The sequence below is a fragment of the Taudactylus pleione genome, unplaced genomic scaffold (assembly GCF_031769625.1).
Source record: "Taudactylus pleione unplaced genomic scaffold, aTauple2 ptg002072l, whole genome shotgun sequence".
Taxonomy (NCBI): domain Eukaryota; kingdom Metazoa; phylum Chordata; class Amphibia; order Anura; family Myobatrachidae; genus Taudactylus; species Taudactylus pleione.
The window spans coordinates 190166-214670 of record NW_028286466.1 but is presented as its reverse complement, the minus strand read 5'-3'; the positions used below and the strand labels follow the sequence as shown (position 1 = coordinate 214670).

Here is a 24505-nt window from a genome sequence, read left to right as displayed (position 1 = left end):
TGTAAGTGGGCACATACTCCACTGTGCCACCACCGCTGTATGTAAGTGGGCACATACTCCACTGTGCCACCACCGCTGTATGTAAGTGGGCACATACTCCACTGTGCCACCACCGCTGTATGTAAGTGGGCACATACTCCACTGTGCCACAACCGCTGTATGTAAGTGGGCACATACTCCACTGTGCCACCACCGCTGTATGTAAGTGGGCACATACTCCACTGTGCCACAACTGCTCTAAGTGGGCACATACTCCACTGTGCCACAACTGCTCTAAGTGGGCACATACTCCACTGTGCCACCACCGCTGTATGTAAGTGGGCACATACTCCGCTGTGCCACCACCGCTGTATGTAAGTGGGCACATACTCCACTGTGCCACCACCGCTGTATGTAAGTGGGCACATACTCCATTGTACCACCACCGCTGTATGTAAGCGGGCACATACACCACTGTGCCACAACTGCTCTAAGTGGGTACATACTCCACTGTGCCACAACCAATAGCAAAACAACGGCTAGTAAATTAATTGCCCTTTTTAATTGTGGGCATAAACACAATCGTATGTGCTGAGTTGTAGAACCTTAAGCTTAGTACATAAACCCCCTACGCCATTATGACCAATAGGACATTGGCTTATCTGTAACACTTGCAGTAGACATTGTTGTCCCCTGTGTATAATACAGACATACAGGTCCTGCTGAGAGGCGGCTGTCCCCTATGTATAATACAGACATACAGGTCCTGCTGCGAGGTGGCTGCGGCTGTCCCCTGTGTATAATACAGACATACAGGTCCTGCTGCGAGGTGGCTGCGGCTGTCCCCTGTGTGTAATACAGACATACAGGTCCTGCTGAGAGGTGGCTGCGGCTGTCCCCTGTGTATAATACAGACATACAGGTCCTGCTGAGAGGCGGCTGCGGCTGTCCCCTGTGTATAATACAGACATACAGGTCTTGCTGAGAGGCGGCTGCGGCTGTCCCCTGTGTGTAATACAGACATACAGGTCTTGCTGAGAGGCGGCTGCGGCTGTCCCCTGTGTGTAATACAGACATACAGGTCCTGCTGAGAGGCGGCTGCGGCTGTCCCCTGTGTATAATACAGACATACAGGTCCTGCTGAGAGATGCCTGCGGCTGTCCCCTGTGTATAATACAGACATACAGGTCCTGCTGAGAGGCGGCTGCGACTGTCCCCTGTGTATAATACAGACATACAGGTCCTGCTGCGAGGTGGCTGCGGCTGTCCCCTGTGTGTAATACAGACATACAGGTCCTGCTGAGAGGCGGCTGCGGCTGTCCCCTGTGTATAATACAGACATACAGGTCCTGCTGCGAGGTGGCTGCGGATGCCCCCTGTGTATAATACAGACATACAGGTCCTGCTGCGAGGTGGCTGCGGCTGTCCCCTGTGTGTAATACAGACATACAGGTCCTGCTGAGAGGCGGCTGCGGCTGTCCCCTGTGTATAATACAGACATACAGGTCCTGCTGAGAGGTGGCTGCGGATGCCCCCTGTGTATAATACAGACATACAGGTCCTGCTGAGAGGCGGCTGCGGCTGTCCCCTGTGTATAATACAGACATACAGGTCCTGCTGAGAGGCAGCTGCGGCTGTCCCCTGTGTATAATACAGACATACAGGTCCTGCTGAGAGGCAGCTGCGGCTGTCCCCTGTGTATAATACAGACATACAGGTCCTGCTGAGAGGCGGCTGCGGCTGTCCCCTGTGTATAATACAGACATACAGGTCCTGCTGAGAGCGGCTCCGGCTGTCCCCTGTGTATAATACAGACATACAGGTCCTGCTGAGAGGCAGCTGCGGTTGTCCCCTGTGTATAATACAGACATACAGATCCTGGAGAGAGGCGGCTGCGGCTGTCCCCTGTGTATAATACAGACATACAGGTCCTGCTGAGAGCGGCTGCGGCTGTCCCCTGTGTATAATACAGACATACAGGTCCTGCTGAGAGGCAGCTGCGGTTGTCCCCTGTGTATAATACAGACATACAGGTCCTGGTGAGAGGCGGCTGCGGCTGTCCCCTGTGTATAATACAGACATACAGGTCCTGGTGAGAGGCAGCTGCGGCTGCCCCCTGTGTATAATACAGACATACAGGTCCTGCTGAGAGGCGGCTGCGGCTGTCCCCTGTGAATAATAGACATACAGGTCCTGTTGCGAGGCGGCTGCGGCTGTCCCCTGTGTATAATACAGACATACAGGTCCTGCTGAGAGGCGGCTGTCCCCTGTGTATAATATAGACATACAGGTCCTGCTGCGAGGCGGCTGCGTTTGTTGCTGGAGTGGCGGGAGGGATAATATGTAAATGCCAGCATCGGCCATACCCTGCTGTAGGAAGCCCTCAAATGGCCACTTTCAGTGTCTCTGCACGCTGTAATCATTGCTGGTGATTCATAACACGCCGCCATCGGCGCACCATCGACACCAGCCCTATCGCAGATACATGTGGCGACGGCTCTGTGTCTGAGATCTCAGCCGCTATCGCTGATACCCCCACGACACTCCCATAACACGCCCATGAGACACTTCAGGCCACCTCTCAGTCACGACCCAAGAACGTCCGCCATTTCCGTCTGCCCTGATCGCAGGAGCATCGTTGTGTGTACTCTGTGTAACGCATGCGCCAGAGGGGTTTTCAGCACTTTTCACGCATGCGCAGTTGCACATAATCGCACAACTAAGTGAACATTGGTAATTGCGCACACCTCTGAATCAGGCCCACAATCTGCTTGTGACCTGTATGTGTGTTATATTTGGGGATGGGTACGATATGCCGTTGCCGGAAGCACCGATCAATGAAGATCCTGACAGGGGTGCTAAGTACCCTAACCTTTACCCTCTCCTCCACCCTGACCCTAACCCTCCCCTGGTGGTGCCTAACCCTAACCTCCTCCCAGTGGTGCCTAACCCTAACCTCCCCCCAGTGGTGCCTAACCTCCCCGCAGTGGTGCCTAACCCTAACTCCCCCTGTCCGCACCCTAAACCTAACCCCTGGTGGGTGTCTAACCCTATCCCCCCCTCCCCATAGTCTAACCCTCGCCGGGGGGTGCCTAACCCTATCCTCCCCCCGGTGGTGCCTAACCCTAACTCCCCCTGCCCGCACCCTAAACCTAACTCCCCTGGGGGGTGCCTATCACTATCCCCCCCTCCCCGTAGCCTAACCCTCCCCAGGGCGTGCCTAACCCTAATTTCCCCCCGGTGGTGCCTAGCCCCCCCTGCCCGCACCCTAAACCTAACTCTCTCGGGGGGGTGCCTAACCCTAACCCCCCCTCCCAGTAGACTAACCCTCCCGGAGGGTGCCAAACCCTAATCTCTGCCCAGGGGTGCCTAAACCTAACCCCCCCCATCTTGACCCTAAACCTAACCCCCCCTCAAACTTGAATACTTACCATGGTTCTAACGTTCTGGATTCCGGCGTTCGGGATGTCGACGCCGGTATCCTGATCTCTTTCGGGATAGCAGTGTCAGCATTTTGCCGGGCAGTGGGATTCCAGCGTCGGGATAGTGGCGGCCGGCATCCTGTCATATTAACTACGTCCCATATATTTTAATGCACATAAGGAAGCTAATGAATATTTTGTAAAGCTGTGATTAATACATATTAAAAAATCTTAAAATCTATGTTCCCCTCTGCCCTTTATGTTGCCCTGCAGGATGAGGTGGTCCGTCTCAGGATGAACGTCTGTCATTATGAGGAACGGATGGACTTTTTCTACAACCAGAGCAAGGCGCAGACGGAGGAGGACTGGACGGGGACCAAGTTGATTATGTCGTTCTGTTTCGGAGCCTGCTGCTGTTTGTTCATATTCATCTCCAACCTGTTGGTAATCGCAGCCGTTATTATAAATAAGAGATTCCACTATCCCTTCTACTACCTGCTGGCCAACCTAGCAGCCGCAGACCTGTTCTCTGGGATCGCCTATGTGTTCCTAATGTTCCATACAGGACCCGTGTCCAAAACGCTCACCGTACATAGGTGGTTTCTGCGCCAGGGCCTGCTGGACACAAGCATGTCCGCATCGCTGGCTAATCTTCTGGTCATTGCTGTGGAGAGACACATGTCCATTGTTCGTATGAGAATTCACAGCAACCTAACGAAAAGGCGGGTGACGTGTCTCATTCTGCTCATCTGGATTGTGGCAATTTTCATGGGTGCTGTCCCCACTTTAGGCTGGAACTGTATCTGCAATATAACCACGTGTTCCTCCTTGGCGCCCATCTACAGCAGGAGTTACCTCATTTTCTGGACTGTCTCTAACCTGGCTGTTTTCCTAATCATGGTGGTGGTTTATCTGAGGATCTACATGTATGTACAGAGGAAGACCAACGTCTTGTCTCCGTATACCACTGGCTCAATTAGTCGCAGACGGACTCCGATAAAGTTGATGAAGACAGTCATGACTGTACTAGGTAAGATCACGTTTCAGGCCATGCAGATTAATTAGTATTCACTGGTATCTTATTATGCCACATAGACCAAAGGTTGCCTATATCGTATTTTATGTGTTTGACAGTCCTGGAGACCTATTGTACAAAACAGACCAATCCTAGTGCCCAGTGCAGACACCCCAATCATGGTGCCTAGTGCCCAGTGCAGACACCCCAATCCTGGTGCCCAGTGCAGACATCCCAGTCCTGGTGCCTAGTGCCCAGTGCAGACACCCCAATCCTGGTGCCCAGTGCAGACACCCCAATCCTGGTGCCCAGTGCAGACATCCCAATCCTGGTGCCTAGTGTCCAGTGCAGACACCCCAATCCTGGTGCCCAGTGCAGACACCCCAATCCTGGTGCCCAGTGCAGACATCCCAATCCTGGTGCCTAGTGTCCAGTGCAGACACCCCAATCCTGGTGCCTGGTGTCCAGTCCAGACATCCCAATCCTGGTGCCCAGTGCAGACATCCCAATCCTGGTGCCTAGTGTCCAGTGCAGACATCCCATTCCTGGTGCCCAGTGCAGACACCCCAATCCTGGTGCCTAGTGTCCAGTGCAGACATCCCAATCCTGGTGCCCAGTGCAGACACCCCAATCCTGGTGCCCAGTGCAGACATCCCAATACTGGTGCCTGGTGCCCAGTGCAGACACCCCAATCCTGGTGCCCAGTGCAGACATCCCAATCCTGGTGCCTAGTGCCCAGTGCAGACACCCCAATCCTGGTGCCCAGTGCAGACACCCCAATCCTGGTGCCCAGTGCAGACACCCCAATCCTGGTGCCCAGTGCAGACATCCCAATCCTGGTGCCTAGTGTCCAGTGCAGACACCCCAATCCTGGTGCCTGGTGTCCAGTCCAGACATCCCAATCCTGGTGCCCAGTGCAGACATCCCAATCCTGGTGCCTAGTGTCCAGTGCAGACATCCCAATCCTGGTGCCCAGTGCAGACACCCCAATCCTGGTGCCTAGTGTCCAGTGCAGACATCCCAATCCTGGTGCCTGGTGCCCAGTGCAGACATCCCAATCCTGGTGCTTAGTGTCCAGTGCAGACACCCCAATCCTGGTGCCCAGTGCAGACACCCCAATCCTGGTGCCCAGTGCAGACATCCCAATCCTGGTGCCTGGTGTCCAGTGCAGACATCCCAATCCTGGTGCCTGGTGTCCAGTCCAGACATCCCAATCCTGGTGCCCAGTGCAGACATCCCAATCCTGGTGCCTAGTGTCCAGTGCAGACATCCCAATCCTGGTGCCCAGTGCAGACACCCCAATCCTGGTGCCTAGTGTCCAGTGCAGACATCCCAATCCTGGTGCCCAGTGCAGACACCCCAATCCTGGTGCCCAGTGCAGACATCCCAATACTGGTGCCTGGTGCCCAGTGCAGACACCCCAATCCTGGTGCCCAGTGCAGACATCCCAATCCTGGTGCCTAGTGCCCAGTGCAGACACCCCAATCCTGGTGCCCAGTGCAGACACCCCAATCCTGGTGCCCAGTGCAGACACCCCAATCCTGGTGCCTAGTGTCCAGTGCAGACACCCCAATCCTGGTGCCCAGTGCAGACATCCCAATCCTGGTGCCTAGTGTCCAGTGCAGACATCCCAATCCTGGTGCCCAGTGCAGACACCCCAATCCTGGTGCCTGGTGTCCAGTCCAGACATCCCAATCCTGGTGCCCAGTGCAGACATCCCAATCCTGGTGCCTAGTGTCCAGTGCAGACATCCCAATCCTGGTGCCCAGTGCAGACACCCCAATCCTGGTGCCTAGTGTCCAGTGCAGACATCCCAATCCTGGTGCCTGGTGCCCAGTGCAGACATCCCAATCCTGGTGCTTAGTGTCCAGTGCAGACACCCCAATCCTGGTGCCCAGTGCAGACACCCCAATCCTGGTGCCCAGTGCAGACATCCCAATCCTGGTGCCTGGTGTCCAGTGCAGACATCCCAATCCTGGTGCCTGGTGTCCAGTCCAGACATCCCAATCCTGGTGCCCAGTGCAGACATCCCAATCCTGGTGCCTAGTGTCCAGTGCAGACATCCCAATCCTGGTGCCCAGTGCAGACACCCCAATCCTGGTGCCTAGTGTCCAGTGCAGACATCCCAATCCTGGTGCCCAGTGCAGACACCCCAATCCTGGTGCCCAGTGCAGACATCCCAATACTGGTGCCTGGTGCCCAGTGCAGACACCCCAATCCTGGTGCCCAGTGCAGACATCCCAATCCTGGTGCCTAGTGCCCAGTGCAGACACCCCAATCCTGGTGCCCAGTGCAGACACCCCAATCCTGGTGCCCAGTGCAGACACCCCAATCCTGGTGCCCAGTGCAGACATCCCAATCCTGGTGCCTAGTGTCCAGTGCAGACACCCCAATCCTGGTGCCTGGTGTCCAGTCCAGACATCCCAATCCTGGTGCCCAGTGCAGACATCCCAATCCTGGTGCCTAGTGTCCAGTGCAGACATCCCAATCCTGGTGCCCAGTGCAGACACCCCAATCCTGGTGCCTAGTGTCCAGTGCAGACATCCCAATCCTGGTGCCTGGTGCCCAGTGCAGACATCCCAATACTGGTGCCTGGTGTATAGTGCAGACATCCCAATCCTGGTGCCTGGTGCCCAGTGCAGGCATCCCAATCCTGGTGCCCAGTGCAGACATCCCAATCCTGGTGCCTGGTGCCCAGTGCAGACATCCCAATCCTGGTGCCTGGTGCCCAGTGCAGACACCCCAATCCTGGTGCCTGGTGTCCAGTGCAGACATCCCAATCCTGGTGCCTGGTGTCCAGTGCAGACATCCCAATCCTGGTGCCTGGTGTCCAGTGCAGACATCCCAATCCTGGTGCCTAGTGTCCAGTGCAGACATCCCAATCCTGGTGCCTTGTGTCCAGTGCAGCCATCCCAATCCTGGTGCCTTGTGTCCAGTGCAGACATCCCAATCCTGGTGCCTTGTGTCCAGTGCAGACATCCCAATCCTGGTGCCTGGTGTCCAGTGCAGACATCCCAATCCTGGTGCCTAGTGTCCAGTGCAGACATCCCAATCCTGGTGCCTTGTGTCCAGTGCAGCCATCCCAATCCTGGTGCCTTGTGTCCAGTACAGACATCTCAATTTTTGTGGCTAGTGTCCAGTGCAGGCGCCCCATTCCTGGTGCCTAGTGTCCAGTGCAGACATCTGAATCTTTGTGGCTAGTGTTCAGTGCAGGCACCCCATTCCTGGTGCCTAGTGTCCAGTGCAGGCACCCAAATCCTGGTGACTAGTGTTCAGTGCAAACATCTCAATCTTTGTGGCTAGTGTCCAGTGCAATCACCCCATTCCTGGTGGCTAGTGTCCATTGGCTAGTGTACAGTGCAGACACCACAATCATGGTGGCTAGTATACAATGCAGACACCCTAATCCTGGTGGCTAGTGTACAGTCCAGACACCCCAGTCCTAGTGACTAGTGTACAGTGCAGACACCCCAATCCTGGTGGTTAGTGTACAGTGCAGACACCCCAATCCTAGTGACTAGTGTACAGTGCAGACACCCTAATCCTGGTGACTAGTGTTCAGTGCAAACATTCCTCCAGAAATAGTTGCTTTGTGCTGACAATACAGATGCCGGATCTTAGGGGACCTCTCTGTGCTTCTACTGCCCTTGAAGCAACAACAAGATTATCCAGCACTTGGACCACACATAGAAATGCAGCCTGTCTGCTCCCTGAGTTCTGTTCCATCTCCCCATATGCTCATGTACATGTCAGGGGACACTCTGGGTATTGTGGTGCATCACATGCAGAAATCAGACTGTGACTTTCCCCCAGTCACTCACCTACTGTTTCTTGCCCACGCACCCACCACATTCTCACACACAACCAGACAACAAAGTGCGAGGGGCGAGATCGCAGAAGCTGCTGAATGACGTCGCATTGACGTTTACCCAGTGTCAATGATCCCCATTAAACCTACCAAGGAGAGGGTCTGACATGAGGGTAATACCTCCAGCTTGTCCCACTGCTGACCAGAACCTGGTGTCCTGCACTGATGAGCCCACAGCAGGTGGGAGTAGATGTAGTTCTGTCTGTAGCTGGCTGATGTATGACATCAGAGCCCTGTGATATCACGTGTTGCATGTACACATGAGGCTGTATGTCATACATATTACCCAGAAGTCCCTTCTCCTATAGAAGACGTTTAGATACAGGGAGCGGAAACTCTCCCAATGTGATAGGTAGAAGAACAGATACATTTATTGTGCACCAAACCAAGCTAATAAATACTCCACAAAGCAACGTAGAAGCACTTAGCATCACGCTGCCGGTCACAATCTTATTGATTGGCTTTCAGACATCTCTTATTCTTCTTTGTTTTTCAACTAAATAAACTTATTAATGACTTTGTTTTCCGAGCCTGGCAGGAATACGGACGTTACTGCCTAATTGTATTTCCCTCTACTCACAGCTCCGAGCAATTTTCCTGCAAAAGTCATATATTCTAATTGCTGAATCAAAGCCTAATTGTGCAGAATAGACCATGACAGCCAGTGGCTGGTTTATTACATTATGCTCCTACTAATGTATTGCAGTCAGAGAATGGAGCTCAGATTTATGCCTATTATGGGCTCTATTTATTAACATTATTTTTACTAAAATAAAGTGATAAAGGCTGTTTTGTGTTGTCACACCCTTTTCACATTATGTTAGTATCACCTGTAGTTATTACAGGGCAATTGGAGTAGAATTCGTAAAATTCTACTCCAACCCCTAAGTATCACTTATTTTTAGTAAGCAGATCACATTTCCCATAATTATAATGGGAAATGTGATCCGACCAAAGTTACTAAAAATCAATTGTATAAAAATACCGGGGAAAGCCCTGTGATAATAACGCCACCTGCAGGTGGCGTTATCCAGGGTCTCCCCCGGTTACCGGACTCCTGCCCTGCTCTAACGTGGATAGCAGAGCCCGGAGCCGGTCCCAGTAATCAGCTGTGTGGTCTCTGCTAAAAAAATAAATAAATACATTTTCTCTGAACGAGCGCCCGCTCTGAATCAGGGCGTTTTTTTTTGTTGTTGTTGCAACCTCTTGGCCGCTCGCATAGCTGTGGGTTACCACCCACAGCTTATGCGAGCGGCCCTGATGATGGTCGCGATGGTCAAGACCATCGCGACCATCGGACTTGCGACGAGACCCTTGCGGTAGAGTCTCGTTGCAGCAAGCCCCAGAGTGCTTTCGGCTCTAACAGTGCCAGAAGCACTCCCACTGACATCACTTGTGATGTCAGTGGGGCCGGCTCCAGACGGTAGGCGTTCCCATGGGAACGCCTCCATCTGGGCAGCCATGCCCCCGGCCTGCCCACCAAAGGGGGCGTGCTGTCACTCAGCATCGGCAGCACGCCCCCTTTGGTACGAGACCCGGAGCGACGGTTTGGCCGTCGCTATCCGGGTCTCGCGCATGCACACGACGGAGCCAGCTCCGTCATGCGCATGCGCACTGGGCCACCATTGACCCGCTTGCGAGATAATGGAGATAATTAGCTTTAGAACTCTCATGGAGTTCTAGCTAATTATAGGTGGAATTCATCATTCCACCTCTCCATAAGTATCTATTCCGGTAGCTGTCATTTTTGCGATGACAGCTTTTCGGGAAATAGATACTTTTCCTGCCTACACTACCTTATCGCATCTGGAAACAGTGCTGCGCATGCGCTGTTACATCTGTAAAACCAGCGCATGCAGCACTGCCTACAGATGCGTTAAGTTTGTGTACCCCCCCGACCCCCCCCACCCCCCGCTCACCTTCCCCCCACCCCCAGACTTACCTGTCCGCGCAGCAGCCTCCGGCTCCGTCCTGCTGGTCTGTCATGTGGTTTCCCAGCAGACCACATGACAGATTAGAAAAAAAATAAATATTTTTTTTTCTCTTTCTAAACTTTCTTGTGCTCTGCTGGGGAGCACACATGTCCGACCAGCCTCCGGAGCCTGAGGACGGAGCAGAGCGCCGGAGGGACTCGTCGAGGGACCTGCACACGCTGATACAGGTTAGTGGATTCTGCTATTCGCCACCTCACAGTGGCGAATAGTAACTGCATCAAATTCCGAAAATTGATAATTTTCGGAATTTGATGAATACCACAATTTCCACATCCCCATACTAATGTACTAATGTATGGGAAGTGTGGAAATTAACGCAGGGGAACTTAGCAAGGAGATATCAGTGATATCTCCTGTGCTAAGTGGCTACATGAATACCAAAATAACGTTATTTAAGGAAAATGTCCTTAAAAACGTTATTTTAGTGTTGATGAATAGGCCCCCCAGAGCTTTATCGCAAGCTCTGTCCCTGCAAGGGATTTGTAGTAAATCCCTGTGATATTGCCTGAATTCGCAATGCGAATTCAGTTGATAATATCATACTACAATCTGCATTACAAGTGCGGATTGTAGTAAATAGAGCCCTTAGTGGTGGGGGAGGGGAGTGCTATAGGCCTACTGAGACAGGAATACAGCGCTATAGCCCTACTGAGATGGGAAATACAGCGCTATAGCCTACTGAGATGGAAATACAGCGCTATAGCCCTACTGAGATGGGAAATACAGCACTATAGCCTACTGAGATGGGAATACAGCGCTATAGCCCTACTGAGATGGGAAATACAGTGCTATAGCCCTACTGAGATGGGAAATACAGCGCTATAGCCCTACTGAGATGGGAAATACAGCACTATAGCCTACTGAGATGGGAAATACAGCGCTATAGCCCTACTGAGATGGGAAATACAGCGCTATAGCCTACTGAGATGGGAAATACAGCGCTATAGCCCTACTGAGATGGAAATACAGTGCTATAGCCTACTGAGATCGAAATACAGTACTATAGCCTACTGAGATGGGAAATACAGCGCTATAGCCTACTGAGATGGAAATACAGCGCTATAGCCTACTGAGATGGAAATACAGCGCTATAGCCCTACTGAGATGGGAAATACAGCGCTATAGCCTACTGAGATGGAAATACAGCGCTATAGCCCTACTGAGATGGGAAATACAGCGCTATAGCCCTACTGAGATGGGAAATACAGCGCTATAGGCCTACTGAGATGGGAAATACAGCGCTATAGCCCTACTGAGTTGGGAAATATAGCACTATACCCTACTGAGATGGAAATACAGTGCTATAGCCTACTGAGATGGAAATACAGTACTATAGTCTACTGAGATGGGAAATACAGCGCTATAGCCCTACTGAGATGGGGAATACAGCGCTATAGCCTACTGAGATGGAAATACAGTGCTATAGCCTACTGAGATGGAAATACAGCGCTATAACCCTACTGAGATGGAAATACAGCACTATAACCTACTAAGATGGAAATACAGTGCTATAGCCCTACTGAGATGGGAAATACAGCGCTTTAGCCTACTGAGATGGAAATACAGCGCTATAGCCTACTGAGATGGGAAATACAGCGCTATAGCCCTACTGAGATGGAAATACAGCGCTATAGCCCTACTGAGATGGGAAATACAGCGCTATAGCCTACTGAGATGGAAATACAGTGCTATAGCCCTACTGAGATGGGAAATACAGCACTATAGCTCTACTGAGATGGGAAATACAGCGCTATAGCCTACTGAGATGGAAAATACAGTGCTATAGCCCTACTGAGATGGGAAATACAGCACTATAGGCCTACTGAGATGAAAATACAGCGCTATAGCCTACTGAGATGGGGAATACAGCACTATAGCCCTACTGAGTTGGGAAATACAGCACTATAGCCCTACTGAGATGGGAAATACAGCACTATAGCCCTACTGAGTTGGGAAATACAGCGCTATAGCCCTGCAGAGATGGAAAATAAAGTGCTCTAGGCCTACTGAGATAGAAATACAATGCTAAAGGCCTACAGAGATGGGAAATAGCATTATAGATAGCGTTAAAGGCCTACTGAGATGAGAAATAGCATTATTTGCCTACTGAGATGGGAAATATCGCTAAAGGCCTACTGAGATGGGAAATAGCGTTATAGGCTTACTGAGATGGGAAATAGCGTTATAAGCCTACTGAGATGGGAAATAGCGTTATAGGCCTATTGAGATGGGAAATAGTGCTAGAGTCCTACTGAGATGGGAAATAGCATTATAAGCCTACTGGGATGGGAAATAGCGTTATAGGCCTACTGGGATGGGATGTGCTAGAGGCCTACTGGGATGGGAAATAGCGTTTTAGGCCTACTGAAATGGGAAATAGTGCTAGAGGCCTACTGAGATGGGAAATAGCGTTATAGGCCTACTGAGAGTGGAAATTCAGTGCTATAGGCCTACTGAGGCTGGAAGTACGGTACGGTCAAGCTGTGGATGGATTGGGTTAAATGTCCACTAAATCCCCAGAAACCTGAATCCTACATTTCTTTATTCAAGGGAAATGCCATTGGGGGGTGGGGTGGGGGTATTGTAATCACCATAGGCAAAGCAGGTAACCCAATATTTGCTCATAACCTAGCAGTAACCCTCTCATACTGTTACACGTTGGCGTTTCCTGTGCGCGGCCATTCATAGCTCCTGCTTCCATGGTCGGCAGTAACTCTGGGGTCTGGGGACGATACTGAGGGATCCATTGAGGTTCCATAACATCTATGGGAATCACTCATCCTCTTTCACACCAGAATCTCCTGGCCTCTCCTATCTCTTCCTTGGCCCTTCCCCATGAGGCCATGGCCCTCTCTCAGGTGCACTATATTATGTCCCTATTTATCCCCAGCATCTCCTGGCCTCCAATCTTATACAAATATTCCTCTTATTGCTAGCTGGCACACGTTTAGGCAATTTAATGTATGCCAGGAACCAGGTACCATTATATTAGGCACTGAGGACCTCATTCAGAGTCGGTCATGAGTGCCGATGCGCCCGTAACCGACTCGATGGTTTGGCCTGCGCACGCGCAACGCCCGCTCTGCGCGTGCGCAAGCCCCGGAGCGACAGAGAACCTCTGTCGCTCCGGAGCTCGTTAACAAAGGGGCGGCAGTCGATGTTGATCGACAGCTGCCCCCTTTTGGTAGCCGGGCCGGGGGGTGGTTTCCAAAATGGAGGCGTTCCTTTACTAACGCATACCGTTTTGTGGGCGGCCGCACTGACATCATCAGTGATGTCAGTGGGGTCTTCCTGCTCCATCAGAGCAGAAAGCTCCCTGGGGCTTACGAGTGCCCAGACCCTACCCTAGCGTCTGGTCGTAAGCCCCGATGGTCGCGATGGTGATCACCATCGTGACCATCAACCTGGTCGGTCGTTAAGCTGTGGGTGGTAACCCACAGCTTAACTAACGACCAGGAGGCCGCACTTCAATAACGAAGCGGCCGCCCTCATTCAGAGCGAGCGCTCGCTTCCTGCGACCACCTCTGAGTGAGGTCCTGAATCCTCATTCTAATCTAAGCACTCGTTCCTACCTATCCTATGGCAGCGGCGTTTTCTTCCACTACTGCCTAAAAAGCGCAATCAAAATATGAAGAATGAGGGCTTGATTCAGAACCATTCGCTAGCAAGCGATCGCTCGTAGCGAGCAATGTTTTTCAATGTGCGCATGTGTACGCTTCGTATTGCGCGTGTGCGAACTAGAACGAGCGATGGGGAAACTCTCACTCGCCAAGCATAGACAGCCCAGCAGAATGAGTGACAGGAGAGGCCGTTTGTGGGTGGTGACAGGGGCAGGTCACTGGAAACGGGGGAGTGGAGGTGCGGAGGTAGGCATGCCTGAGAATTTCAACGCCATTTCAAAGGCGTGCATAATTAACAGCAGCGTCATAGGACACGTCACTTGCTAGAAATATACACTGAAGTGCTCGCAGTGCTTGCGGCAGGGTATAGTCAACCTCAAACGCTGTGATCGCATCTGATGGTGCTCGATGTACTAATGGTTTCTTGCACTTCCTGGAGATGACGTGCGCAAGTGGGCGTTTTAAGACAGGCTAGTGGCCGTCTACAAACACAAAGTGATCGCTCGCCAAGACATAGTGGGCGTGCTTATGACTTGCCCTGCGAGCGGCTGCCCTGACGTCACTTAGCCGAGTTTCCATACGCTGGGAGCGAGCGATCACATCTAGTGAACTGGTCTGAATCAGGCCCTGAGTCTCTTATGGGAATCTATTTAACATGAGCTGCGGCATTCTGCATGGCAGCGATACAGGATGTCCTCTTTCAGCAATTTACCATGCCAGGGCTACCGTGAGGGTTTTCTCCCTGTCACGCTGCCAGCAGCACTGGATAAAGTGGTCTATGCACCTTGTTTATTGGACCCGGCGGTAATCTCTTCTTTGCCAGGTGTAGCCGACATCTTTTCTGTAGCTAGCGGTGGAAACGGACTGATGTCCCCATAGAGGTCTATGTGAACGCCAGTGACCAGCGGGAAGAGAGAGAGCGCAGGATAAATCACTGATTGTTCTGCGATTCACCTCTTGGTAAATTGCCATTTTCTTCCAGAGAAAGGGCTTATCTCCGCTCATAAATAGACCTTTATGGGGCCCATTCATCAATAATCGCATACGCAATGCGATCTGGGGGTGATATTAGCGCCCATGATTACATTGCAGTGTGCGATCATAGCACCAGGTTGTGTGTTATTACACCAGCATGGACAGGAGCACCAAAATGGTGCCCGTCCCAGCGGTCTCTTCACTCCCCCCATCGGAAGTTCGGCGCATGCCCGGTCTATATGCAACGCATGTGCGGAGGCCATTGCCGGTAAATTTAGCGATGTGTAGCCCATAGGCTACATTAGCACAACGCCATCTTCAGATGGCGTATGGTGCTGGTATATAACATCCAGAGCTTTGTAAGTCAGACCGCATCGCACCCCCGTAGAAAGCTATAGGGTTGTGGCTGCTGGTGGAAATGGAGGCACCACGGCAGATATCGGAGGGGAATATGCCACACATTTTGTTATGTTAAATAGGCCCCTCAGCCTCCATTAGGTTTTACTGTACATATGTTTCCAGTTAGTGTGCGGCAGAACCTGACTGCGCTGCGTACAAAGGCTGACTGCTCGCCAGGTGACCATGGCTGTAACGTAGAATTAAATACAGATAGTAATGAGAGAAAAAGCAAATAGCCAGGACACGAAAATGCAACAATCTAACACATCACACAATACACAAAGGACCATCGCAGTGTAACCTTGTTACTTCATTGTGCGAGTGACGGGACGTGAGAAATGTCTTTATATTCTAGCACTTTTGTATGTGAGATAATTTTATGGGATGGTTCTATATCTATAAATGTAAGGAAGCGCCGCCCGCTCCGAGTGCTGGATCACTGAATCAGAGGAGAGACTGGTTAGCAAAGTCCTTCTATCCGCCTGTTATCATACAGTGATACAGGGCAGTAACTAGGGTGGTGTGACCAGTGCCATGGCACAGGGCATCGCAGGGCAGGGGGCGCTGTTTGGGCCTGTCACTTTTCCTGTTTATTATTCTCACTTGTAGCTTTCTCTTCTGTTATCCCCAGCATCTCCTGGCCTCCCTTATCTCTTCCCTGGCCCTTCCCCATGAGGCCATGGCCCTCTCTCAGGTGCGCTATATTATGTCCCTATTTATCCCCAGCATCTCCTGGCCTCCCCTATCTCTTCCCTGGCCCTTCCCCATGAGGCCATGGCCCTCTCTCAGGTGCGCTATATTATGTCCCTATTTATCCCCAGCATATCCTGGCCTCCCCTATCTCTTCACTGGCACTTCCCCATGAGGCCATGGCCCTCTCTCAGGTGCACTATATTATGTCCCTATTTATTCCCAGCATCTCCTGGCCTCCCCTATCTCTTCCCTGACCCATCACCATGAGGCCATGGCCCTCTGTTAGGTGCACTATATTATGTCCCTATTTATCCCCAGCATCTCCTGGCCTCCCCTATCTCTTCCCTGGCCCTTCCCCATGAGGCCATGGCCCTCTCTCAGGTGCACTATATTATGTCCCTATTTATCCCCAGCATCTCCTGGCCTCCCCTATCTCTTCCCTGGCCCTTCCCCATGAGGCCATGGCCCACTCTCCGGTGCGCTATATTATGTCCCTATTTATCCCCAGCATCTCCTGGCCTCCCCTATCTTTTCCCTGGCCCTTCCCCATGAGGCCATGGTCCTCTCTCAGGTGCGCTATATTATGTCCCTATTTATCCCCAGCATCTCCAGGCCTCTCCTATCTCTTCCCTGGCCCTTCCCCATGAGTCCATGGCCCTCTCTCAGGTGCGCTATATTATGTCCCTATTTATCCCCAGCATCTCCTGGCCTCCCCTATCTCTTCCCTGGCCCTTCCCCATGAGGCCATGGCCCTCTCTCAGGTGCACTATATTATGTCCCTATTTATCCCCAGCATCTCCTGGCCTCCCCTATCTCTTCCCTGACCCATCCCCATGAGGCCAAGGCCCTCTGTCAGGTGCACTATATTATGTCCCTATTTATCCCCAGCATCTCCTGGCCTCCCCTATCTCTTCCATGGCCCTTCCCCATGAGGCCATGGTCCTCTCTCAGGTGCACTATATTATGTCCCTATTTATCCCCAGCATCTCCTGGCCTCCCCTATCTCTTCCGTGGCCCATCCCCATGAGGCCATGGTCCTCTCTCAGAAGCGCTATATTATGTCCCTATTTATCCCCAGCATCTCCTGGCCTCTCCTATCTCTTCCCTGGCCCCTCCCCATGAGGCCATGGCCCTCTCTCAGGTGCACTATATTATGTCCCTATTTATCCCCAGCATCTCCTGGCCTCCCCTATCTCTTCCCTGGCCCTTCCCCATGAGGCCATGGCCCTCTCTCAGGTGCACTATATTATGTCCCTATTTATTCCCAGCATCTCCTGGCCTCCCCTATCTCTTCCATGGCCCTTCCCCATGAGGCCATGGCCCTCTGTCAGGTGCACTATATTATGTCCCTATTTATCCCCAGCATCTCCTGGCCTCCCCTATCTCTTCCCTGGCCCTTCCCCATGAGGCCATGGCCTTCTCTCAGGTGCCATGGTCCTCTCTCAGGTGCACTATATTATGTCCCTATTTATCCCCAGCATCTCCTGGCCTCCCCTGTCTCTTCCCTGGCCCTTCCCCATGAGGCCATGGTCCTCTCTCAGGGACACTATATTATGTCCCTATTTATCCCCAGCATCTCCTGGCCTCCCCTGTCTCTTCCCTGGCCCTTCCCCATGAGGCCATGGTCCTCTCTCAGGTGCACTATATTATGTCCCTATTTATCCCCAGCATCTCCTGGCCTCCCCTATCTCTTCCCTGGCCCTTCCCCATGAGGCCATGGCCCTCTCTCAGGTGCACTATATTATGTCCCTATTTATTCCCAGCATCTCCTGGCCTCCCCTATCTCTTCCATGGCCCTTCCCCATGAGGCCATGGCCCTCTGTCAGGTGCACTATATTATGTCCCTATTTATCCCCAGCATCTCCTGGCCTCCCCTATCTCTTCCCTGGCCCTTCCCCATGAGGCCATGGCCTTCTCTCAGGTGCCATGGTCCTCTCTCAGGTGCACTATATTATGTCCCTATTTATCCCCAGCATCTCCTGGCCTCCCCTGTCTCTTCCCTGGCCCTTCCCCATGAGGCCATGGTCCTCTCTCAGGGACACTATATTATGTCCCTATTTATTCCCAGCATCTCCTGGCCTCCCCTGTCTCTTCCCTGGCCCTTCCCCATGAGGCCATGGTCCTCTCTCAGGTGCACTATATTATGTCCCTATTTATCCCCAGCATCTCCTGGCCTCCCCTATCTCTTCCCTGGCCCTTCACCATGAGGCCATGGCCCTCTCTCAGGTGCACTATATTATGTCCCTATTTATTCCCAGCATCTCCTGGCCTCCCCTATCTCTTCCATGGCCCTTCCCCATGAGGCCATGGCCCTCTGTCAGGTGCACTATATTATGTCCCTATTTATCCCCAGCATCTCCTGGCCTCCCCTATCTCTTCCCTGGCCCTTCCCCATGAGGCCATGGCCTTCTCTCAGGTGCCATGGTCCTCTCTCAGGTGCACTATATTATGTCCCTATTTATCCCCAGCATCTCCTGGCCTCCCCTGTCTCTTCCCTGGCCCTTCCCCATGAGGCCATGGTCCTCTCTCAGGGACACTATATTATGTCCCTATTTATCCCCAGCATCTCCTGGCCTCCCCTGTCTCTTCCCTGGCCCTTCCCCATGAGGCCATGGTCCTCTCTCAGGTGCACTATATTATGTCCCTATTGATCCCCAGCATCTCCTGGCCTCTCCTATCTCTTCCCTGGCCCTTCCCCATGAGGCCATGGTCCTCTCTCAGGTGCACTATATTATGTCACTATTGATCCCCAGCATCTCCTGGCCTCCCCTATCTCTTCCCTGACCCTTCCCCATGAGGCCATTGCCCTCTGTCAGGTGCACTATATTATGTCCCTATTGATCCCCAGCATCTCCTGGCCTCCCCTATCTCTTTCCTGGCCCTTCCCCATGAGGCCATGGCCCTCTCTCAGGTGCGCTATATTATGTCCCTATTTATCCCCTGCATCTCCTGGCCTCCCCTATCTCTTCCCTGGCCCTTCCCCATGAGGCCATGGCCCTCTCTCAGGTGCGCTATATTATGTCCCTATTTATCCCCAGCATCTCCTGGCCTCCCCTATCTCTTCCCTGGCCCTTCCCCATGAGGCCATGGCCCTCTCTCAGGTGCACTATATTATGTCCCTATTTATCCCCAGCATCTCCTGGCCTCCCCTATCTCTTCCCTGACCCATCCCCATGAGGCCATGGCCCTCTGTCAGGTGCACTATATTATGTCCCTATTTATCCCCAGCATCTCCTGGCCTCCCCTATCTCTTCCCTGGCCCTTCCCCATGAGGCCATGGCCCACTCTCCGGTGCGCTATATTATGTCCCTATTTATCCCCAGCATCTCCTGGCCTCCCCTATCTCTTCCCTTGCCCATCCCCATGAGGCCATGGTCCTCTCTCAGGGGCACTATATTATGTCCCTATTTACCCCCAGCATCTCCTGGCCTCCCCTGTCTCTTCCCTGGCCCTTCCCCATGAGGCCATGGTCCTCTCTCAGGTGCACTATATTATGTCCCTATTTATCCCCAGCATCTCCTGGCCTCCCCTATCTCTTCCCTGGCCCTTCCCCATGAGGCCATGGCCCTTTCTCAGGTGCACTATATTATGTCCCTATTTATTCCCAGCATCTCCTGGCCTCCCCTATCTCTTCCATGGCCCTTCCCCATGAGGCCATGGCCCTCTGTCAGGTGCACTATATTATGTCCCTATTTATCCCCAGCATCTCCTGGCCTCCCCTATCTCTTCCCTGGCCCTTCCCCATGAGGCCATGGCCTTCTCTCAGGTGCCATGGTCCTCTCTCAGGTGCACTATATTATGTCCCTATTTATCCCCAGCATCTCCTGGCCTCCCCTGTCTCTTCCCTGGCCCTTCCCCATGAGGCCATGGTCCTCTCTCAGGGACACTATATTATGTCCCTATTTATTCCCAGCATCTCCTGGCCTCACCTGTCTCTTCCCTGGCCCTTCCCCATGAGGCCATGGTCCTCTCTCAGGTGCACTATATTATGTCCCTATTTATCCCCAGCATCTCCTGGCCTCCCCTATCTCTTCCCTGGCCCTTCCCCATGAGGCCATGGCCCTCTCTCAGGTGCACTATATTATGTTCCTATTTATTCCCAGCATCTCCTGGCCTCCCCTATCTCTTAAATGGCCCTTCCCCATGAGGCCATGGCCCTCTGTCAGGTGCACTATATTATGTCCCTATTTATCCCCAGCATCTCCTGGCCTCCCCTATCTCTTCCCTGGCCCTTCCCCATGAGGCCATGGCCTTCTCTCAGGTGCCATGGTCCTCTCTCAGGTGCACTATATTATGTCCCTATTTATCCCCAGCATCTCCTGGCCTCCCCTGTCTCTTCCCTGGCCCTTCCCCATGAGGCCATGGTCCTCTCTCAGGGACACTATATTATGTCCCTATTTATCCCCAGCATCTCCTGGCCTCCCCTGTCTCTTCCCTGGCCCTTCCCCATGAGGCCATTTTCCTCTCTCAGGTGCACTATATTATGTCCCTATTGATCCCCAGCATCTCCTGGCCTCTCCTATCTCTTCCCTGGCCCTTCCCCATGAGGCCATGGTCCTCTCTCAGGTGCACTATATTATGTCACTATTGATCCCCAGCATCTCCTGGCCTCCCCTATCTCTTCCCTGACCCTTCCCCATGAGGCCATTGCCCTCTGTCAGGTGCACTATATTATGTCCCTATTGATCCCCAGCATCTCCTGGCCTCCCCTATCTCTTTCCTGGCCCTTCCCCATGAGGCCATGGCCCTCTCTCAGGTGCGCTATATTATGTCCCTATTTATCCCCTGCATCTCCTGGCCTCCCCTATCTCTTCCCTGGCCCTTCCCCATGAGGCCATGGCCCTCTCTCAGGTGCGCTATATTATGTCCCTATTTATCCCCAGCATCTCCTGGCCTCCCCTATCTCTTCCCTGGCCCTTCCCCATGAGGCCATGGCCCTCTCTCAGGTGCACTATATTATGTCCCTATTTATCCCCAGCATCTCCTGGCCTCCCCTATCTCTTCCCTGACCCATCCCCATGAGGCCATGGCCCTCTGTCAGGTGCACTATATTATGTCCCTATTTATCCCCAGCATCTCCTGGCCTCCCCTATCTCTTCCCTGGCCCTTCCCCATGAGGCCATGGCCCACTCTCCGGTGCGCTATATTATGTCCCTATTTATCCCCAGCATCTCCTGGCCTCCCCTATCTCTTCCCTTGCCCATCCCCATGAGGCCATGGTCCTCTCTCAGGGGCACTATATTATGTCCCTATTTACCCCCAGCATCTCCTGGCCTCCCCTGTCTCTTCCCTGGCCCTTCCCCATGAGGCCATGGTCCTCTCTCAGGTGCACTATATTATGTATCTATTGATTCCCAGCATCTCCTGGCCTCTCCTATCTCTTCCCTGGCCCTTCCCCATGAGGCCATGGTCCTCTCTCAGGTGCACTATATTATGTCCCTATTGATCCCCAGCATCTCCTGGCCTCCCCTATCTCTTCCCTGGCCCTTCCCCATGAGGCCATGGCCCTCTGTCAGGTGCACTATATTATGTCCCTATTGATCCCCAGCATCTCCTGGCCTCCCCTATCTCTTCCCTTGCCCTTCCCCATGAGGCCATGGCCCTCTCTCAGGTGCACTGTATTATGTCCCTATTTATCCCCAGCATCTCCTGGCCTCCCCTATCTCTTCCCTGGCCCTTTCCCATGAGGCCATGGCCCTCTCTCAGGTGCACTATATTATGTCCCTATTTATCCCAAGAATCTCCTGGCCTCTCCTATCTCTTCCCTGGCACTTCCCCATGAGGTCATGGCCCTCTCTCAGGTGCACTATATTATGTCCCTATTTATCCCCAGCATCTCCTGGCCTCCCCTATCTCTTCCCTGGACCTTCCCCATGAGGCCATGGTCCTCTCTCTGGTGCACTATATTATGTCCCTATTTATCCCCAGCATCTCCTGGCCTCCCCTATCTCTTCCCCGGCCCTTTCCCATGAGGCCATGGCCCTCTCTCAGGTGCACTAGATTATGTCCCTATTTATCCCCAGCATCTCCTGGCCTCCCCAATAACTTCCCTGACCCTTCCCCATGAGGCCATGGCCCTCTCTCAGGTGCACTATATTATGTCCCTATTTATCCCCAGCATCTCCTGGCCTCCCCTATAACTTCCCTGGCCCTTCCCCATGAGGCCATGGCCCTCTCTCAGGTGCACTATATTATGTCCCTATTTATCCCCAGCATATCCTGGCCTCCCCTATATCTTCCCTGGCCCATCCCCATGAGCCCATGGTCCTCTCTCAGGTGCACTATATTATGTCCCTATTTATCCCCAGCATCTCCTGGCCTCTCCTATCTCTTCCCTGGCCCTTCCCCATGAGGCCATGGCCCTCTCTCAGGTGCATTATATTATGTCCCTATTTATCCCCAGCATCTCCTGGCCTCCCCTATCTCTTCCCTGACCCTTCCCCATGAGGCCATGGCCCTCTCTCAGGTGCACTATATTATGTCCCTATTTATCCCCAGCATCTCCTGGCCTCCACTATAACTTCCCTGGCCCTTCCCCATGAGGCCATGGTCCTCTCTCAGGTACACTATATTATGTCCCTATTTATCCCAAGCATCTCCTGGCCTCCCCTTTCTCTTCCCTGGCCCATCCCCATGAGGCCATGGTCCTCTCTAAGGCGCACTATATTATGTCCCTATTTATCCCCAGCATCTCCTGGCCTCTCCTATCTCTTCCCTGGCCCTTCCCCATGTGGCCATGGCCCTCTCTCAGGAGCACTATATTATGTCCCTATTTATCCCCAGCATCTCCTGGCCTCCCCTATAACTTCCCTGACCCTTCCCCATGAGTCCATGGCCCTCTCTCAGGTGCACTATATTATGTCCCTATTTATCCCCAGCATCTCCTGGCCTCCCCTGTCTTTTCCCTGGCCCTTCCCCATGAGGCCATGGTCCTCTCTCAGGGGCACTATATTATGTCCCGATTTATCCCCAGCATCTCCTGGCCTCCCCTATCTCTTCCCTGGCCCTTCCCCATGAGGCCATGGCCCTCTCTCAGGTGCACTATATTATGTCCCTATTTATCCCCTGCATCTCCTGGCCTCCCCTATCTCTTCCCTGGCCCTTCCCCATGAGGCCATGGCCCTCTCTCAGGTGCACTATATTATGTCCCTATTTATCCCAAGAATCTCCTGGCCTCTCCTATCTCTTCCCTGGCCCTTCCCCATGAGGTCATGGCCCTCTCTCAGGTGCACTATATTATGTCCCTATTTATCCCCAGCATCTCCTGGCCTCCCCTATCTCTTCCCTGGACCTTCCCCATGAGGCCATGGTCCTCTCTCTGGTGCACTATATTATGTCCCTATTTATCCCCAGCATCTCCTGGCCTCCCCTATCTCTTCCCCGGCCCTTTCCCATGAGGCCATGGCCCTCTCTCAGGTGCACTAGATTATGTCCCTATTTATCCCCAGCATCTCCTGGCCTCCCCAATAACTTCCCTGACCCTTCCCCATGAGGCCATGGCCCTCTCTCAGGTGCACTATATTATGTCCCTATTTATCCCCAGCATCTCCTGGCCTCCCCTATAACTTCCCTGGCCCTTCCCCATGAGGCCATGGCCCTCTCTCAGGTGCACTATATTATGTCCCTATTTATCCCCAGCATATCCTGGCCTCCCCTATATCTTCCCTGGCCCATCCCCATGAGCCCATGGTCCTCTCTCAGGTGCACTATATTATGTCCCTATTTATCCCCAGCATCTCCTGGCCTCTCCTATCTCTTCCCTGGCCCTTCCCCATGAGGCCATGGCCCTCTCTCAGGTGCATTATATTATGTCCCTATTTGTCCCCAGCATCTCCTGGCCTCCCCTATCTCTTCCCTGACCCTTCCCCATGAGGCCATGGCCCTCTCTCAGGTGCACTATATTATGTCCCTATTTATCCCCAGCATCTCCTGGCCTCCCCTGTAACTTCCCTGGCCCTTCCCCATGAGGCCATGGTCCTCTCTCAGGTACACTATATTATGTCCCTATTTATCCCAAGCATCTCCTGGCCTCCCCTTTCTCTTCCCTGGCCCATCCCCATGAGGCCATGGTCCTCTCTAAGGTGCACTATATTATGTCCCTATTTATCCCCAGCATCTCCTGGCCTCTCCTATCTCTTCCCTGGCCCTTCCCCATGTGGCCATGGCCCTCTCTCAGGAGCACTATATTATGTCCCTATTTATCCCCAGCATCTCCTGGCCTCCCCTATAACTTCCCTGACCCTTCCCCATGAGGCCATGGCCCTCTCTCAGGTGCACTATATTATGTCCCTATTTATCCCCAGCATCTCCTGGCCTCCCCTGTCTTTTCCCTGGCCCTTCCCCATGAGGCCATGGTCCTCTCTCAGGGGCACTATATTATGTCCCGATTTATCCCCAGCATCTCCTGGCCTCCCCTATCTCTTCCCTGGCCCTTCCCCATGAGGCCATGGCCCTCTCTCAGGTGCACTATATTATGTCCCTATTTATCCCCTGCATCTCCTGGCCTCTCCTATCTCTTCCCTGGCCCTTCCCCATGAGGC

General features: G+C 52.9%; 1 protein-coding gene across 1 annotated transcript in view; it reads left to right on the top strand.

Moving 5' to 3' along the window:
* The first annotated feature begins 3679 nt into the window (after positions 1-3679).
* LPAR3 (lysophosphatidic acid receptor 3) overlaps positions 3680-24505 on the top strand; it is a 36592-nt gene continuing 15766 nt past the window's right edge. Inside the window, exon 1 of the mRNA XM_088465639.1 lies at positions 3680-4431. Within this exon, the coding sequence (XP_088321765.1) occupies positions 3696-4431 (736 nt within the window). The 5' untranslated portion in view covers positions 3680-3695. The remainder of the gene's footprint in view (positions 4432-24505) is intronic.